Consider the following 20,196-nt stretch of genomic DNA (forward strand, 5'->3'; position numbering starts at 1 on the left):
TATGGGACTCGGTACATTATATAATCAGCAGTATACAGGACTCGGTATATTATATACTCATCAGTATACGGGACCCTGTATATTATATACTCAGCAGTATACGGGACTCAGCATATAGTATATTATATACTCAGCAGTATACGGGACTCAGCATATAGTATATTATATACTCAGCAGTATACGGGACTCGGTATATTATACACTCAGCAGTATACGGGACTCTTACCCGCCGTCACACTCTGGTGATAGATGGAAAATACCATCTCAGAGACGCTGAGGATCTCCGCCAGGCTGCAGGCTTCTCCGCTGCTCCTCTGCGTCACCAGATTACAGGGGAACTCCGAGTGATGATCAAACTCCGGGCAGAAGCTGCGGGCGATTGTACGAGTGTTGCGAACCTCCATCTCCGGCAGGAAAGACGGGCGGATAATGATGAAAGCGTTCACCCCGACATCTGCGCTGTACTGGAGCGAAGGGTCCTGCTGAGACAGAACTCTGTGCCGGAACACAGAGGATGTAAGACACGAGGAGCGGACCCCTGTACCTGACCTAGTGGGGCCGCTCTGTGTTAACAGTACCTGGCAGCGGCCTGCAGACCGGACACCCTGTGGATCTGCACAGAGATCGAGGCCATCCGAGCAGCCAGCATGCCCACGGGGCTTCTGATGGAGCGTCTATACGTCACATTCACCGTCAGTAACCCTGCGGACCGGGCAAGATGACGTGTTACCTGGCGGTACGGCGTCAGACTAATGCACTGATAATATGTGCTGGTTACCTGAGGATGGAGGACAAGCGTCTGCGGAGGTCTCGCTCACAGGAGAGAGCGGTAGACAGAACGCCTGGACCCCCATCTCTTCTCGATGGTGCATGGTCACCATGGCGCACAGACGGGACAGGGGGAGAAGAGCCTTGGCCACAATCTGATCCCGGACATTGGGGTAATAATAACTAAAAGAGGAAACATTCATAAAAACCTCATATTGATCATATTTCACCCTCATAAGATCAACAGATAAACCATAATGGCCCAGGAAGAGAAGACCCATGGATAGCCCTGCTTCGGTTCACCGGCCGTTCCCCATTTTAAGCTCTTTATCAATGATAGAGCCCTACAGAAAATAAAAAAACTCTCCCTGAATCCCCAGGGGAAGTCTAATTTTTGACATTTTGTGCTTTTTTCTTCTTCCCCTTCCTCCTACAGAAGACCTGCACAACATACGGCCCGTGGGTGGCATGTGTTCTGCCGAAGGATGTTGTGCGGCCCAAGGGGCTGTTCAGGATATGCCGCTTCTCCTTCTGATATTCAATTGTATTTGTGTCTTTTAGACAGGAGCAGCGCTCTTCAGTCCCAGCCCCGACCAAAGCGGTGATGTATTCATTAAAGTACTGCTCTACATTTTTTTTTGTGGCCTTGGGATTGATGCAGTATGGAATTGCAACCCTTGGACAAAAAAATGTCCTAGAGCCATAACTTTTTTTTACACTTTTTTTTTTTTTTTTTTTTAGATAAACCCATAGGGGGATTGTTTTTTTTGGGAGGAATGAGTTGCAGTTTAACATTAAACCCTTCATTTAACTATATCATTTTATGGAAAATGCTGTGCTGTAAAATTGTAGAAAAAAAACGCAATTCCGTTATCCTTCAGATTTTGTTTGTTGTACTGCAAAAAATGACCGCGCCGCATGATTCTCCAGGTCAGTAAGAGACCGTAAATACCAAACTTGTAGTGTTTTTTTTTTTCTTTTTTGCAGTCAATAAAAATTCTACATTTATAACAAAAAAAAATATATATTTTTTTTTTGCGGTCTCACTCTCCGAGCCCTGAAACACTGTGATCTTTCTGCTTACGGAGCAGTGCGAGAGCTTGTTTTTTCCGCGCTGAGCCGACATTTTCATCAATATGTTTAAACTGTTTAAACTGGGTAAAATTTTAGATTTCTTCTATTTTTTTTACTTTTTGAAAATTGTTTTTTTTTTGTCCCCCTGGGGACCTCCGTATTGCAGTATGTTGTATAAATTGCAGCCTCCTTTGAAGCTCATCCTAGAGGTGAGATTCAGAGGTGTACCAAGATGGCAGCAATGGAGGCCTTCATAGAAGCCCATCGGTCTCCTGCGGAGTCACGGGGGGGCCTGTGAGCGTGTGTACTGGAAAATAAGCGATGGAAATGCAGGATTACCCAGGGGAGAAGCTCATTTCCTAACCTCCATGCATCTTACCGGCACCAGATTTCGAAGGTCATCCCTCCTCCCGCAGAGAGGCGCTGCATGGAGAATGCACTGAGCAGCAGCCTCTGCACTGGGGTATCGGACGGGGCGACCAAGGAATGGCTCTGCTGATCATTGAAGACGGGATCTGGCACACAGAGGGTGGTGGCCGTACGTACAGGCTTCAGACTCAGGCCTGAAATATACAGAGGGGAAACATGAACCGTGTGGCATACACATGATACAAGTGGAGGGTCTCTGGACCCCACTAACCTCGTTCAGGCAGCTCCACTAACCTCGTTCAGGCAGCTCTGAGCCCAACCCGGATGCAGCAGAAGCCACCGGGAAGAAATACTGTACAAAGCAGTCGGCTTCCCCCCACACCGTGGACTGCAGGGGAGCGAGACCCTTCAAGCTTTCCACATGTACGTCAAACACGTGATCGGTGCTGCTCTCCGAGGTCCTGGACATCTGGAGGACGGACATCACATAGTTAATAACGCTGCACACACAGTGCGGGATGTATCCAAGCCTCAGTGTTCGGGTACCTCTACCGATGACTGCGGGGGGTCCAGGAAATGTGCCGGTCTTGGGGTCTGGGCGGCAGAGGTTCCCTCATCGTTTTTTAACCTTTGCAATGCAACAACTTGGTCCCCAGATCCCATGGCAAGTAGGACCTTAAGTTGGCCGCGCTCAGAACCGCTGAACATGTCGACGATGGGGAGAAAACTGTCCACCGAAACCACAGGATACTGCGCTTGGAGCAGGAGACGGCAAATTTTGGGGTCACTGCACAAAAATACAGACAGTAAGTAATAAGATGACAAGAAGCAACTGACTTGTGTGGTGATTGGTGGCGTCTGCAGGGTTAAAACCGTCCAGAAAAGGAGCTATAATAAATAGGAGCAAATTACCGGCAACATGAGTATATCTAAAAGCATGAAGTTAATGTGAGCACAACACCGGATGTGGGGAGGAGGGGATGTAATACCAGCTGGTGGTGGAGATGTTATACCGGCTGGTGGTGGAGGGGATGCAATACTGGCTGGTGGTGGTGGAGGAGATGTTATACCGGCTGGTGGTGGTGGAGGGGATGTAATACTGGCTGGCGGTGGTGGAGGGGATGTTATACCGGCTGGTGGTGGAGGGGATGCAATACCGGCTGGTTGTGGTGGAGGGGATGTAATACCGGCTGGGGGTGGTGGAGGGGATGTAATACCGGCTGGGGGTGGTGGAGGGGATGTAAAACCGGCTGGGGGTGGTGGAGGGGATGTAATACCGGCTGGGGGTGGAGGGGATGTAATACCGGCTGGGGGTGGAGGAGATGTTATACCGGCTGGGGGTGGAGGAGATGTAATACCGGCTGGGGGTGGAGTGGATGTAATACCGGCTGGGGGTGGAGGGGATGCAATACTGGCTGGTGGTGGTGGAGGGGGGGGGATGTAAAACCGGCTGGTGGTGGTGGAGGAGGGGATGTAATACTGGCTGGTGGAGGGGATGTTATACCGGCTGGTGGTGGTGGAGGGGATGTTATACCAGCTGGGGGTGGTGGAGGGGATGTAATACTGGCTGGTGGTGGTGGAGGGGATGTAATACCGGCTGGTGGTGGGGGAGGGGATGCAATAGCGGCCGTTAGTGAAGGAGATGTAATACCGGCTGGTGGTGGGGGAGGGGATGCAATACCGGCTGTTAGTGAAGGAGGTGTAATAACGGCTGGTGGTGGGGGAGGGGATGTAATAGCAGCTGGTGGAGGCTACAAGTCTATATAATATCTACAGACTGGATGATCTTGAGTGCTCACCTGAAGGACATGTAGAACTGATGCAAGGAGAGCTTGGCCAGGCCCAGGAGCTGGTCGGGACCTGGACCTGGGACTTTATTCCAGACCTCGATGATCATGATGTTATTCTTCATCCTCTCAAGGAGACGACTTGTCAGAGAAACCGGAGCCACCTGGGAAAGCCAGGGCACGAACCATTAACAATATGGACAGAAAAACATTGCACTGGTGCTCCGACCCCGATGTCTACAGCGCGAGGACCCCAGCAAACAGCTCCACATCTCTCAGCCCCGGCACCGTGAGCTCGGCATGGGACGTTCAGCCTTCACATGCGTTTATCAGTAATCTCCATCTGTAGATTGATATTTTTTCATTCACAAATTGTGTAGAACCTGCAGATTATTTATTCTTTCGCTCTCGCTCTGCTGAGTCCTCTAAACGCACCAGTGTGTGGAGAGGACGAGATCCTCCAGCCTCAAAATACTGCTGAAGCTGCATCCCCCTCCTCCCCATCAGAGTTACAGCTTTAGGGCGCTTTCACATTGCTTTCTGTGTGCTGGTGGGCTCTGACATGCACCATCTTCAGAAGTGTGTGCCTACAGGAGGCGGCAGCCAGACGCAGTCTACGAAGACGGGGAACACAACACAATCTGAAAGCACGATGAACCCTGGGTATTTTGGAGACATTTTGGAGTCACAGGAAATTATGTGACCACAACCCCCAGAGTATCCAGACAGCCACGCCGGGAGTATCCAGAGAACCACTCCACGAGTATCCAGAGAACCATGCCCCTAGAGTGCCCAAGAGCCACCCCCCAGAGTATGCAGAGAACCACACCCCGAGTATCCGAGAACCACGCCCCGAGTATCCGAGAGTCACGCCCCGAGTATCCAGAGAACCACCCCCCAGAGTATCCAGAGAACCACGCCCACAGAGTATCCAGAGAACCATGCCCCCAGAGTATCCAGAGAACCACGCCCACAGAGTATCCAGAGAACCACGCCCACAGAGTATCCAGAGAACCACGCCCCCAGAGAACCACGCCCCTAGAGTGTCCAAGAGCCACGCTCCCAGAGTATCCAGAGAACCACGTTCCTAGAGTATCCGAGAGCGACTCCACGAGTATCCAGAGTACCACGCCCCCAGAGTATCCAGAGAACCACGGCCCCATAGAGCCACGTCCCTAGAATGCCCAAGAGCCACGGCCCCAGAGTATCCAGAGAACCACGGCCCCTAGAGTATGCAGAGAACCACGCCCCTAGACTATGCAGAAAACCACGCCCCCAGAGTATGCAGAGAGCCACACCCCTAGAGTATCCGAGAGCCAAGCTATGAGTATCCAGAGGACCACGACCCTAGAGTGCCCAAGAGCCACGCCCCCAGAGTAAACAGAGAGCCACACCCTTAGAGTATCCGAGAGCCAGGATATAAGTATCCAGAGAACCACGCCCCCAGAGTATCCAGAGAACCACGGCCCCATAGAGCCACACCCCTAGGGTGTCCAAGAGCCACACCCCCAGAGTATCCAGAGGACCAGGCCCGTAGAGTATGCAGAGAACCACGCCCCGAGTATCCGAGAGCCACTCCACGAGTATCCAGAGAACCACGCCCCCAGAGTATGCAGAGAACCACGCCCCCAGGGTATCCAGAGAACCACGCCCCCAGGGTATCCAGAGAACCACGCCCCCAGGGTATCCAGAGAACCACGCCCCCAGGGTATCCAGAGTACCACGCCCCCAGAGTATCCAGAGAATCACATCCCCAGAGAGCCACGTCCCTAGAATGCCCAAGAGCCACGGCCCCAGAGTATCCAGAGAACCACGGCCCCTAGAGTATGCAGAGAACCACGCCCCTAGACTATGCAGAAAACTACGCCCCCAGAGTATGCAGAGAGCCACACCCCTAGAGTATCCGAGAGCCAAGCTATGAGTATCCAGAGGACCACGCCCCTAGAGTGCCCAAGAGCCACGTCCCCAGAGTAAACAGAGAGCCACACCCTTAGAGTATCCGAGAGCCACGATATAAGTATCCAGAGAACCACGCCCCCAGAGTATCCAGAGAACCATGGCCCCATAGAGCCACACCCCTAGAGTGTCCAAGAGCCACACCCCCAGAGTTTCCAGAGGACCAGGCCCGTAGAGTATGCAGAGAACCACGCCCCGAGTATCCGAGAGCCACTCCACGAGTATCCAGAGAACCACGCCCCCGGAGTATGCAGAGAACCATGCCCCCAGGGTATCCAGATAACCACACCCCCAGGGTATCCAGAGAACCACGCCCCTAGAGTATCCAGAGAGTCACGTCCCCAGAGAATCCAGATAACCACGTCCCTAGAGTATCCAAAGAACCACGCCCCTAGAGTATCCAAGAGCCACACCCCCAGAGTATCCAGAGAACCACGCCCCTAGAGTATCCAGAGAACCATGTCCCTAGAGTATCCAGAGAACCACGCCCTAGAGTATCAGAGAACCACGCCCTAGAGTATCCACGAGTCACGCCCCCAGAGTGTCCAGAGAGCCACGCTATGAGTATCCAGAGAACCACGCCCCTAGAGTATCTAGAAAACTACGTCCCCAGAGTATCCAGAGAACCACGCCCCCAGAGTATCCAGAGAACCATGCCCCCAGAGTATTCAGAAAACCACATCCCTAGAGTATCCAGAGAACCACGCCACTAGAGTATCAGAGAACCACGCCCTAGAGTATCCACGAGCCACACCCCCAGAGTATCCCGAAAACCACGTCCCTAGAGCATCCTAAGAACCACGCAACTAGTATCCTGAGAGCTACATCCCACAGAGCATCCGAGAACCACGCCCCAGGGATTCCCGAGAACCACGTTTCCAACGATTCACACTCCAGAGATTCACGAAAGCCATGCCCCTAGAGCTTTGGAGTCACGTCCCCAGAGAACCCACGCCCTCAGAGTATCCTGTGACCCATGTCCCACAATGCATGTAAGAGCCACAGTTGTCTCCACAGAAACCTTTTGTCGGTTGTGAGACCCAGCACTGCTACTTGCAGATCATCCTTTCCCCACAACACCAGGTGTTGTCGACCGATACAAGTCTCTTGCCCTGTGGAGAGGTCTTCAACCATCACAGCAGTTAGGGTCAGGGGTCTCGGGAAGGAGTCTGCCTCTAGATCAACCTGCTGGATTTTAGAACCATCTTCTGTCTCGCTCACTGCTCCTCTCGCTTCAGGGACGTCGCTGAGAAAACAGACAGACTAGTTAACTGAGTGACCTACCTGTGCCATCAGCAGGGCACCAAGTGCACCTCAGCATGAGGAAACGCACAAGCTCTACATTCTGGTCATGGACTATCTAAGCTCAGGAACTCCGGGTCTTAGAGTACGTTTTTCCTCCCTCGTGCTAGGGCGCCCCTGTTGTGAACCTCTTCACTCCTGCCATTATTTCTAGGACCCAGCTATGTTGTGAGGTCCCGAGGACCTTGTAGTAGACGCTCTGATCACTCCATGTACAGAGTTTTCTCTGCTCTCCTGACAAGCTCTGGACCGGCCTCGCTGAGCAGGGTACGCCAACTCTAAACTAGTTAGTCGTAGACGCTCCATGGCTCCTCACTTCCCGCCCTGAACTGCTTTTGCAGGGTCCCTTATATCATCCCACTTCACTTCAGCTGTGATTATTGGAGTGATTATTAATCCAATCCCAAGGATCTGTCTGGCTCCATTATCCAGACCACACTGGAGGCTTGTAAGCCGCAACCTCCCAAGCTTTACACTGGACCTGGAGGTCCTAAAGTTGGCTACGTGTGAACAAGCGACTTCTATCCTATGCTTCCTCAATTTTCCTGCTTGGATGCTGGTCTCCGCCTCGCCTCCTCGTAAGGACACTTTTCTGCCCTTGCCATACTGTTCTCAGTGCTTGCTGACACCTCACTAGCGGGTTAAACCCTTCTTTCAGAGAATGGCTCATTGCGCCTCTTTTTTCAGATATCTGGTGGAACTTTGGGACCTTGACGTTGTACTCCAGGAATGTACCTGGAGCTTCTCCGCAGCATCTCCCTAAAGCTCTATCCGTGGAAGGTGGCATTTCCGTTGGCCATAACCCCGATACTTGGGGTGTCAGCGCTTGCTATCCTTCTCCAGGGCTCCCTTGTTCTCCTTAGGACAAGGTGGTCTCGTGCCCTCTGCCATTTTTTTCTTCCAGCGGTAGTCTCTGCCTTCCACATCACCGATTACATCATCCTCCCCTCCTTTTGCTTATCTCCAGCTCATCCTCATGAGTGTTCCCTCCACTGTCTGGATTTTACTAGGACCACCTAATCCGCTTTATGTGATCCCCGATGAGCATGGCAATGGCCTGTCAGCCTCTAGGACTAGCATTTCCTATTGAAATCTACAGGGCCATGGTCAAATCTCCATCCATTGGGTCACTGCTCATATCACAGGGGCAGTCAGGTATTGGGCCTTTATGTTCCAGGCCTGTGAGGCTGCGACCTGGGCCTCCGTCCACATCCTGACAACCTCTCGCTCTATGGCTTCTGCTGATGCCACTGTGAAGTGCAGGCAGTGGTCCACATGGTCGGCTATTCTTTTTTCCCAGGCACTGGAACTACTCTGGGATGTCCCATGGTCTTATACCCCGAATGCTATCAATGAGAAAAACAGGATTTTTGGTTGCTTGCTAATGATGAGCGAGTGTACTCGTTGCTCGGGTTTTCCTGAGCATGCTCGGGTGGTCTCTGTGTATTTGTTAGTGCTCGGAGATTTAGTTTTTATCACCGCAGCTGAATGATTTACAGCTACTAGCCAGCCTGAGTACATGTGGGGGTTGCCTGGTTGCTAAGGAATCCTCACATGTAATCAGGCTGGCTAGTAGCTGTAAATCATTCAGCTGCAGCGATGAAAACTAAATCTCTGAGCAGTCATAAATACTCGGAGACCACCCGAGCGTGCTCAGGAAAACCCGAGCAACGAGTATACTCACTCATCACTATTGCTTACCGTAAAATCTGTTTCTTGGAGCCCGGGGCCAAGAAGTGAATTCTATTTTACATCCTGAGGATACAACTTCCCTTACCCATGCGTCCTCCACTGAGGTGAGCCAAACGTCTTTGAAGAAAAGGAGAGGGCCGCCCAGCTTGGGAGGTGCGCTGAGGTCTTGTCGAGAGTCATTCCGAGGTAGAACTTCCAGGTCTAGGCCTGGTGGATCTACCTTGGGAGTAGCGGGAACGCCAGGAAGGGGCGCGCCTAAAGGAAACCACCTTCTTATCTTGACGTGCCTGTGGCCTCTGCTCATGGTTCCTGTGTCCCCCAATGAAGCGATAGAGAAATTGGATTTTTACATTTAACTTAAGGTCCCTGAATACATTGGAGGACACAGCCTCCACCCCCCCCCCCCATCCCTGGTGATCCTGCCTCGGGGATCATGCCTATATGCTGTTCTTCCCTGGGTTCAGGTCATTTTTCTGGCTTCTCTCCTACTACTTTTGGCACTTATCTAAGCTGACTTGTGTCCGAGGAGAGGGGATAGCCAAACAGACGGAGCCAATACTTATTTTCACTTGGTGTGGAGCCTCCTAGTGTCAGGGCGTATACCCATGGTCCTGTGTCCACCAATGTGGATTTTAGAGGAAGTAGTAACAACCATTTTTTAGGGATGAGCACCTTATTTTACCTGGGAGAAGCTGAAGAGCGGCTGGTCGCTGCCCCACACGATGGCAGAGCGAGTGGCTTCCTGGGTAGAGAACAGTTTGCAGTTCAGGTACGGATTGCAGATGGAGGAATACTCTGGCTCGCACACGAAGCCTTTGCCTTCAGGCACCATGAGGATGACATGCAATAATAGGCCGCTCTCCTCTTCTGTCTCTAGTCCTCGATAGGACGGTGGTCTTTGCGGCTGCTCCATCTGATGGAGGACACGCTGCTGAGCAGGTGGGACTGATGGCGCGACCTCTGTCTGCCGTTCAGGAGCGTCCTCTGTGTATGACGGATCTTCAGGTACCATGACGCTCACATTGGGTCTCGGGAGTGATGGAGATGCATCCTGCACGCTTACAGAAGACTTCTCCGCGATATTTGAGAATTGTCCGCTATCTCCAGCAACGACCACAGACACCTGAGGTTGGAGGGATAAGAAATAGTATTTTTTTTCCACAGTCCATATAAATATTAATAATCTTTCCTCCACTATCACCACTAATGTTCCCTCCAGAAAACGAAGGACCCTGCAAGTGACAACTCCTAACCCAGCAGGCCGGACATACCTTCAGGGGCCCAACATCCTCTAATACCCGCTGTTTCTCCAAGCAACGCACTGGAAGTGACTGCGAGACGGAAAGATCCGGAGAACGGAGAACATCGCGAAGTGAAAGGACGGCACAACCAAGAAGCTCAGGCTGGAGAGACAAAGAGTAAAACGTAAGGACGGGCAGAAGACTGAGACACAGGGTCGAGGGCTGTAAATGATGAGTGGGGTCCGGATGTGAGATACTGGGGGGACTCTACCTTTTTCTGGGTTCCCTTCCTCATGAAGATTTGGAAGGTCAGGCCGGTGTCCCACCAGTGCCGGATCATTAGTCCGTGGAACAAGACGGGAAACACAAATCTCTGCTGGAATTTCACAACTGCAGCAAAGAAAGTAGAAAAATAATGTAGGAAGACAGCGAAGTTTAATTCCAGAAGGGGCAGATGGAGGAATTAGAAAAAGGTTGACAGATAAAGAATGCTGGGAGAGCCAGAGGACCCCTGATCTGAGCACATTCAGTGTAATCCCCCCCATAAAGATGACTGATCGCGGGGAGGGGAATCCTAAGAAAAGAGTTGGATATGATGAAATCCAACATATCCCCTCCCAGAGTCAGTACAGACCCCTACACTCGTACAACTGTATAATAAGATGGTCGCAGTTTGTGGTGAAATCACCCAGAAATTGTCCGACGTTTGTATTAACAATCATACACTGCAAAGAGCACAATCAGGAGGTGGAGACCACTCACCTCCATTTATGATCTTGTTTGATACCAGTCGTGTTATTTCTGTAGCCGCCGTAAAATCTCTGGATTTGTTCTTGGAGGACACTGGAAAGTGGAATTCCACAAAAAAGGTTCTGGGGGAATAGAAGAGACGGGACATGACAGACGGCAACACAGAAGACAAGATCCGCAAATGCTGGACCCTACGGTATTGTCTCACCTTGTTGATAAGTACCACTGTTTGCCACATATAGGGGGTGGGTAGGGATAGTTTTTTGGGGAACGTTCAGCCTCTGATAGAAGTCCATGCAAAACGACTCTCACTTATGGCGCAGTCAGACGGCAGTATGAATGAGACCGAGATCAGACCGCAATGCTCTGACTGGCCATGGCTCTCCTGACCCAAGTGTGAAGACAGCTGCATAGATACATGAAGCCGTCATCCTCGGGTCGAGAGAGCTGCCGGCCAGTTCGAGTATTGCGGGCCGTTGTCAGTCCAATTTATAAGGCCGTCTGACTGCGCCCTTAGGGACAGGACATTAAATGCACGAGATAAAATCACTGAGGAATTGATTGTGTGAATACAAACTACTGAAAGCCATAATTAAAGGGATCATACCACAAACAACATTTATAACCCCATCTACATGACAGGTGATAAAGGCATGACTACGGGAGAATCTACCATGAGAACCTCCAGTGATCACGAGAACAGGGGTCTTGTCTTTGGAAGTGGTGGACTACCGCATTATTCACATGGGGGATGCGGGACCCCCGGTTATGCGATTGATGGGGTCCCAGTGGTATTACGGCAGAGATCCTCATTATCAGGTGACATTTTCCACCACTCTCTGGTTTAGGACTCACCGTTTTATGGCAGGTGTTGGTCGCGGAGGTTTTCCCTTGCCACTTATCTTGCTGGGTGTCACTTGGTTGCTCTCTGGTTTGATCTTTAGAGACTCCACAACGACCCGTGCAGCGTGCATGCGACCCAGTAATGCAAGACGATCAATGCTCAAGTCTAATGTGTCCGATCTTGTCCCAGCTTTCCTCGCTCGCTCTGGAGATCTGCAATGTGACAGTGTTATAGTCCGTTACAAGACAAATAACGTGTACTGCAATGAGCAATCACCCAGCACACATTAAAGGGAAGGGAGAATTCACCTACAGACACTTGGTTTAAAGGGTTATTTCTAACAATAAAATTATCACCTATCCACATAAGGACAACTGGTGGACCGGAAGGGCTGGGCCCCCACAGATCCAAACAACAGGCTCTAATATGCCCCATTGCAATCATTCAGTGGCCGCGCATACACACCCAGGCGTCACTTATTCTCTATCGGACAGCTGGAAATATCGGAGTTCTCTGAGACAGAGAATAAGTGGAGCGGCAGCCATGCATCCAACAGGGCATTTCAGAGCCCCGGTTTTGGAAATGGTGGGTAGCCCCGTGGTGGTTACGTTATCACGGTAAATGTTGGTTGCAAGTACCGAACAATTGGTAATCACCTGGAGGAAACTTTCAATGTTAACCCTTCCTCTGTGTCCACAGGAGCGGATTTATGCTCAACCACAATTTCATGTCTCGTAGTTTTCATTTTCTTTCTTCTCGATTTAGACAGATCATCATCACTGACAACATCGTTGTCATCCAATGTCTACAAAAAAAAGGTTCCCTTTAAGAAGCCATATTTGCACAGAATACATCCTGCCATGCACACAGCAGTATCTGCAGCACAGGACGTGGCGGCGTCACTCACCGGTGCCTTGTAGAACAGATTCTCCAGCAGGCTCTGGTCGTACAGGGGATCGTTCAGTTCACTCTCGTTGTAGAAGTCGCTTCCTGCTATGGATTCGGGGGGCGAACCGGTCCCATCCCAGAACTGGCTGATGGGTACAGGAGAACTGACCATATACAAGAGCAGATGAATCAGGGACTGCAACCATCAGGGCCCAATGAATCCGACCCTTTGGTCAGATCTGATATATCATAAAAAAATGTAAATCAAAAGCGATTATTTATGGAATCAGAATCCAGCTCTAGACGGGGTTGTCTCTCTTAAAGACACACGGCTCAGCACCTCCTCGAGGAGCCAGAATGGCTGCTGTGTACGACTACCCCCCGCAGCGAGGCCTCATCAGCCGATTGCAGGGGCACTTCTCATAGGACAACTTCAGTGGTGACCTCATTTCTTTCTACAGTGGGGAAAATAAGTATTTGATCCGCTGCCGATTTCGCAAGTTTTTTTTTTTTCTGTAATTTTTATTGTAGGTTCAATTCACCTGTGAGAGACATAATCTAAAAATAAAATCCAGAAAAATCACAATTTAGGATTTCTACATAATTAAATTTCATTACATGAAATCAGTATTTGATCACTGACCAACCAGAAACAATTCTGCCTCTCACAGACCTGCTAGTGTTTCTGTATGAAGCCTCCTACTCTGCACTTATTACCTGGATTCATTGCACCTGTGTGAACTCATCACCTGTATAAAAGACTCCTGTCCACACAATCACACTCCGACCTTTCCACCATGGCCAAGACCAAAGAGCTGTCTAAGGACACCAGGGACAAAATTGTAGACCTTGGTCAGCTTGGTGAGAAGGCAACAACTGTTTGCACAATTATTAGAAAAAGGAAGAAACACAAGATGACTGTCAATGTTCCTCAGTCTGGGGCTCCATGCATGATCTCACCTTGTGGGGTAAGGATGATTCTGAGTCAGGAATCAACCCAGAACTACATGGGAGAACCTGGTCAATGACCTGAAGAGAGCTGGGACCACACTCTCAAACATTACCATTAGTAACAAACTATGGATCATGGATTAAAATCCTGCAGGACACATAAGGTCCTCCTGCTCACAGCAGCACATGTCCAGGAACGTCTGAAGTTCACCAATGACCATCTGGATGATCCAGAGGAGGCATGGGAGAAGGTCAAGTGGTCAGATGAGACTAAAATAGAACTTTTTGGTATCAACTCCACTCGGCTGTGTTTGGAGAGCAGAGAAGGATGATTACAACCCCAAGAACACCATGCCAACCGTGAAGCATGGTGGGGGAATCATCATATCTTGGGGGTGCTTTTCTGCAAAGGGGACAGGATGACTGCACTGTATTAAGGGAAGATGGATGGGGTCATGTATTGCGAGATATTGGCCACAACCTTCTTCCCTTAATATGAGCACTGAAGATGGGTTGTGGCTGGGTCTTCCAGCATGACAATAACCTGAAACACCCATTCCAGGGAAGCTAAGGAGCTGCTCCGTAAGAAGCATTACAAGGTCCTGGAGTGGCCTTGTCAGTCTCCAGACCTAAAACCAATAGAAAATCTTTGGAGGAGCTGAAACTCAATGTTGCCCAACGGCAGCTCCACAACCTGAAAGATCTGGAGAAGATCTGTATGGAGGAGGGGGCCAATATCCCTGCTGTAATGTCTGCAAACCAGGTCAAGAACTATAGAAAACGTCTGACCTCTGTAATTTCTGTACCAAATATTAAGTTCTGTTTTTCTGAAATACTTTAGATTCTGTCACTCACAGGTGAATTGAACCTACGATAAAAAATGACAGCCCTCTCCATTCTGTGTAGGTGGGAGAACTTGTAAAATCGGCAGTGGATCAAATACTTATTTTCCCCACTGTATGTATTTGAGATCCTTATTGGATTTCATCTATAAAGATGTGGTTATCCTTGACCTTGGTGGGGTTCTGATTCCCCTCAGAGCAGAAGATTGCAGGTTCCTCGGGGGCTGGAAGGAAAGATAGAGTATGGAGCCTGGACAGCACAGGTACGTGCACTATGTGGTGGCCATTCCTGATGACTGCAGCTTAGTTCGAGAGAGAAACATAGCTGAGCTGCACTGCCAACAAGATGGAGCCCGAGCTCTGCCAGACAAGAGACCTGCAGACAGCCGATTAGGGAGGTAACAGGGTCAGACCGCCACCAATCCAATAGTCATGACCTAGCCAAGGATAGCTCATTAGTGCTCATGTCCAGGACAGCCGCTAGGGTCCTTACCTGCCCAGGAGCAGCTCTATGGCCCGCGTCTCACTGGTCATCTCCAGGTCATCAGCAGTCTGGTCCGCTGGTGGTTTTATAATATGATTACTTTGCAAAGATTTGTAGATATTCAGCAGGTTTGGATCAATGTGTGTATTGAGGCTCTCCGGTGCTGCCCTAGACGTGGACAGAAAGTCAGATTAAAAGGGGATGGCCAAATTGCCTGAGAGGGGTTGTGACACAAGACCCTGCTGTACCCTCGGGTGCAGAGGGAGTGGTGTGACGCAGGAGTCCTATGAATCCTGACACCTCAGCGTCTTTGCTGCCGGCAAATAGGGCAAAAAAAAAAAATGCTTTTTTCCAGGCAACAGCTGAAATTCTTTTAGTAATAAACTGATCCATGTTAACCCCCAGCACAGAACTGGAAGCATTAATGTCCCATTCTTCATTACCTGACCGCTTAGTAGTGAGAGATTGACTACAGCAGTCAAGGGACCGAAGAACCGGACATCAGCAATTCAGTCCGACAGCACAGTCCAGCATATCGGCCTCCATGAGGGGACAAGGCTCAGTTTAATACTACAAACACCACCTTGGTATTAGAACGTTTTTTTTTCCATGTCAGAATAGCCCTTTATATAGAGCGCCTTCTTGGCTGTGAACCTTCAATATAGCCTCTAGCTGGGCCAATACCGGGCTCTGGGGCCATGAAAGAAGCATTGCGTCACTGTGAAAGAATTACTTATGTAATCACCTGAGAGTTTGGAAACCGTAATGTCCTTCACCCAATACAGGGGGCAGTAGTGAGTCTGCATTAAGGTCCATCTGAGGGTCTAATCGCAGCGCTGACTCAACCATAGCGTCTCGCAGTTTGCTGCCCTGATCCAAGAGAGCTGAAAACAAGCAACACGAGTGACACAGCGAGACACGCACTGTAATAAAGTCTAAGAGCAACAAAGACAGAAGCCATTCTGACTACACAGATTAGAAATGGCTGCTTCGCTCCCCCAGGAACAGCGCCATCCTCTGTCCATAGGATAAGTCTGGGATTGCTGTGGAGCTCCACTGAAGTACCAAACACAACCTGTAGACAAGGGTGGCGCCGTTTTGGAAATGCTTCCACTTTCTTCTAATCTCAAAGGAGCCTTTCATATGATTGTGTAGCCAAAGACTATAGATGAAGATATAGATCTCCTTTCTGAGGGACATGAACATTTTAGGTCTCTAACCTTTCAGCAAGTCCTTGGCTGCGGGTTCAGTGCTGACATTGGGTTGATATGAAGACCCCTCTTCTGTAGTTGGTATGACAGCCATCTTGTCCTTAGAGGGGCCGTAGTGTGACGTGTGAGCACATTGTGATCCTTCAACCACACCTCCATTAGGTTCTGCGTTTTCCTTGAAGTATAGGTGGTCTCTGCCCCTAAAGAGCAATAAATATATTTACAGCGGGCGAGTATAGAATTAATACCTAGTCTTAAAGGGATATTCCCTAAATCAGCATTGAGGACTACTAGTACATGGATCCCTGTAATTCGGCAGGTTGCTTCCTCAACGTCCTGAATGCTAGTGACCTTGGAGGTCCCAGTCAGCCCAAATCACCTGGGGGTGGAAACCCTGCTGCTCCCAGAGCCCCTGTGATCTGCAGACAGTCTGAGGGGCTGTATTGGCTCCACTTTCGTTAAGTGTCCTATATCCTGGCTGATATTGGAGTGGAGGACGGAGCTGCTGTCATCGTGCAGAGGTTCCAGAGCGACAGACACCTGGAACAAAATGAAACCGCTGCGCCATTAATGTACGGCTAAGGCTACGTTCGCATTAGCGTTAAGCTAATGTGCGTCGGGTTTGCGTCGGCGACGCAGCGGCGACGCATGCGTCATGCGCCCCCTATACTTAACATGGGGGACGCATGCGTTTTTTTTTGTTGCGTTGTGCAACACATGCGTCTTTTTTGCCGCAAGCGTCGGACCAAGAAAACGCAACAAGTTGCATTTTTCTTGCGTCCGATTTTCGGCAAAAACCGACGCATGTGTCGCAAAACGCAGCGTTTTTGCGTGCGTTTTGACGCGTTTTTGCGTGCGTTGCGTCGCCGACGCAACGGCGCACAACGCTAGTGTGAACGTAGCCTAACAGAGTCCAACGTTATCTATGGCAAGTATATTACTGTTACCTGTAGTTCTCCCAGTTTCTCTGATGTCGGTGAGACTACCGGGAAGAAGCCGCTGAGTGGATGGGTCGGGGAGAGATGCGAGATGTGGCTGATCTGAGCGCGACCAATGGGCAGGTGGTCGAGTTGGGTCAGAACCTCAAAAACGAGAGCCCCCATATCTACAGAGAGGAAAAACAATAAATATGGAGAGAAGTGATTGGATATTAATACAGCGGCTGAACGCTGCTATAAAAACGAGGACAAAGGTTTCTAAGGGGCTGGTGCTTCAGCAGAAATAGAAGTGATGACCTCAGGCCTCAGTGTGCACGCTGATCTCAGACAGTGCTCGCTCTAACCAACGGAGCGCAGTCAATAAAGACTTAGGGACCGCGCAGAAAGGCACTGGCCACACCGAGGTCGCATCGCAGCATTAAAGGAAAGTAGATTTTTCAGTAAATATTAAAGGTTTTGTCGGGTCTTTGGCTACAAGTCTCCAATCAACCAACACATGAAGCGCTCTGTGTGGATTCTGCTGCTCGGAGCGGGACTGCAAGCGATAGATCAATCGCAAGTTCACAGGGGGTGGGGGGAGAGAGAGAAGGTGGTGGCGGGTGATCGCAGGGAGGGGGAGAAGGTGGTGGCGGGTGATCGCAGGGAGGGGGAGAAGGTGGTGGCGGGTGATCGCAGGGAGGGGGAGAAGGTGGTGCCAAGTGATCGCAGGGAGAGGGAGAAGGTGGTGCCAAGTGATCGCAGGGAGGGGGAGAAGGTGGTGGTGGGTGATCGCAGGGAGGGGGAGAAGGTGGCGGTGGGTGATCGCAGGGAGGGGGAGAAGGTGGCGGTGGGTGATCGCAGGGAGGGGGAGAAGGTGGCGGTGGGTGATCGCAGGGAGGGGGAGAAGGTGGCGGTGGGTGATCGCAGGGAGGGGGAGAAGGTGGCGGTGGGTGATCCCAGGGAGGGGGAGAAGGTGGCGCCGAGTGATCGCAGGGAGGGGGAGAAGGTGGCGGCGGGTGATCGCAGGGAGGGGGAGAAGGTGGCGCCGGGTGATCGCAGGGAGGGGGAGAAGGTGGCGCCGGATGATCGCAGGGAGGGGGAGAAGGTGGCGCCGGATGATCGCAGGGAGGGGGAGAAGGTGGCGCCGGGTGATCGCAGGGAGGGGGGGGAAGCACAGGCTGATCATGGGGGGGGCGCAGGCTCATCACAGGCTGGGGCGCAGGCTCATCACAGGCTGGGGCGCAGGCTCATCACAGGCTGGGGCGCAGGCTCATCACAGGCTGGGGCGCAGGCTCATCACAGGCTGGGGCGCAGGCTCATCACAGGCTGGGGCGCAGGCTCATCACAGGCTGGGGCGCAGGCTCATCACAGGCTGGGGCGCAGGCTCATCACAGGCTGGGGCGCAGGCTCATCACAGGCTGGGGCGCAGGCTCATCACAGGCTGGGGCGCAGGCTCATCACAGGCTGGGGCGCAGGCTCATCACAGGGGGGCCGCAGGCTCATCACAGGGGGGCCGCAGGCTCATCACAGGGGGGCCGCAGGCTCATCACAGGGGGGCCGCAGGCTCATCACAGGGGGGCCGCAGGCTCATCACAGGGGGGCCGCAGGCTCATCACAGGGGGGCCGCAGGCTCATCACAGGGGGGCCGCAGGCTCATCACAGGGGGGCCGCAGGCTCATCACAGGGGGGCCGCAGGCTCATCACAGGGGGGCCGCAGGCTCATCACAGGGGGGCCGCAGGCTCATCACAGGGGGGCCGCAGGCTCATCACAGGGGGGCCGCAGGCTCATCACAGGGGGGCCGCAGGCTCATCACAGGGGGGCCGCAGGCTCATCACAGGGGGGCCGCAGGCTCATCACAGGGGGGGCCGCAGGCTCATCACAGGGGGGGGGGGCCCCAGGCTCATCACAGGGGGGGGGGCCGCAGGCTCATCACGGGGGGGGGGCCGCAGGCTCATCACGGGGGGGGGGGCCGCAGGCTCATCACGGGGGGGGGCGCAGGTTGATCACGGGGGGGCGCAGGTTGATCACGGGGGGGGCGCAGGTTGATCACGGGGGGGGCGCAGGTTGATCACAGGCGGGGCGCAGGCTGATCACGGGGGGGGGGGGGGCGCAGGCTGATCACGGGGGGGGGGGGGGCGCAGGCTGATCACGGGGGGGGGGGGGGGCGCAGGCTGATCACGGGGGGGGGGGGGGGGCGCAGGCTGATCACGGGGGGGGGGGGCGCAGGCTGATCACGGGGGGGGGGGGGGCGCAGGCTGATCACAGGGAGCAGTAGCTGCAGTCAGTACCTGTCGTCAGTACCTGTCAGGTAGGAGGCGAGCTGCCGGGGTCCGCAGTGCACCGGGTACCGGGCCGTGGTCCTCAGCTCCCGCTGCTCGGTGTGTGCGGTGTCCCGGGGTCGGAGCACGGTCCCGCCGCTCGTCTCTCCCCACCACCGCAGCCGGACGTACACTCCGCGGGGAGCTCTGGCCGCCGCCGTCCACACGATCTTACTGACAGTGACCCGGAGAAAACAGCGGAGCTGCCCCTGTACGAGCGGCGGCAGAGAGGTGGACGGGCGGCATCTGGAGGGAGAGAAGCCGCATCATTCACCGTCCGCCGCCGCCGGCCCGCACTCCCGGTCCCGCTCTCACCTTTCTTTCTCCTGCTCGCCGCCTTTCCGCCGTCATTTCCGCGGCTCTTCATCTAGCCTTGTTCCCCGCTGTCATCTCGTTTGTTTCGCCCGCACGGAAGCTTCTCTCCTGTCTCCTAGCAACCAGATACTAAGGCTTCCGCTTCCGGCCCGAGCATCCAATCGGGAGCGAGCGCGCAGGGTCTGCCGGGAGTGACAGTTAGCCAGAGGTCACGTGATCCGTGACAGCGGTCGCTACCAGCAGCCTCTGCGCGCTCGCTACCAGCAGCCTCTGCGCGCTCGCTCCCCATAAACTACCCGCGGCTTTCTGGAATTTGTAGTTCTTTAGAAACAAAACGTGAATGTATTTTATGGTCGAGTTCTGTATCAGATTCTTACATCAATGCGCCTTTACTGACGCTGCGGCCACGAGTGCGGCTGTTGCATCGGAGACTGGTTTTGGGTTGTGTAGTGACAGGCAGGACGTGCCGGGTCTAGTAGTTTTTTT

At 52.4% G+C, this 20,196-nt stretch overlaps 1 protein-coding gene across 1 annotated transcript in view; it reads right to left on the reverse strand.

Annotated features, from left to right (window-relative positions):
• The window catches only part of C2CD3 (C2 domain containing 3 centriole elongation regulator), a 51,740-nt gene extending 31,874 nt beyond the window's left edge, over positions 1-19,866 (reverse strand). The window contains 21 exon segments of the mRNA XM_077298789.1: positions 227-495; positions 579-702; positions 779-951; positions 2,222-2,405; positions 2,506-2,680; positions 2,758-2,998; positions 4,011-4,162; positions 9,631-10,071; positions 10,220-10,351; positions 10,461-10,579; positions 10,952-11,061; positions 11,795-11,995; positions 12,440-12,588; positions 12,691-12,835; positions 14,958-15,116; positions 15,694-15,832; positions 16,169-16,359; positions 16,539-16,699; positions 17,107-17,264; positions 19,379-19,634; positions 19,637-19,866. Coding sequence (XP_077154904.1) covers positions 227-495; positions 579-702; positions 779-951; positions 2,222-2,405; positions 2,506-2,680; positions 2,758-2,998; positions 4,011-4,162; positions 9,631-10,071; positions 10,220-10,351; positions 10,461-10,579; positions 10,952-11,061; positions 11,795-11,995; positions 12,440-12,588; positions 12,691-12,835; positions 14,958-15,116; positions 15,694-15,832; positions 16,169-16,359; positions 16,539-16,699; positions 17,107-17,264; positions 19,379-19,634; positions 19,637-19,762 — 3,805 coding nt within the window. The 5' untranslated portion in view covers positions 19,763-19,866.
• Between the last annotated feature and the right edge of the window lie 330 nt (positions 19,867-20,196).

The sequence above is a fragment of the Ranitomeya variabilis genome, chromosome 3, assembly GCF_051348905.1.
Source record: "Ranitomeya variabilis isolate aRanVar5 chromosome 3, aRanVar5.hap1, whole genome shotgun sequence".
NCBI classification, from domain to species: domain Eukaryota; kingdom Metazoa; phylum Chordata; class Amphibia; order Anura; family Dendrobatidae; genus Ranitomeya; species Ranitomeya variabilis.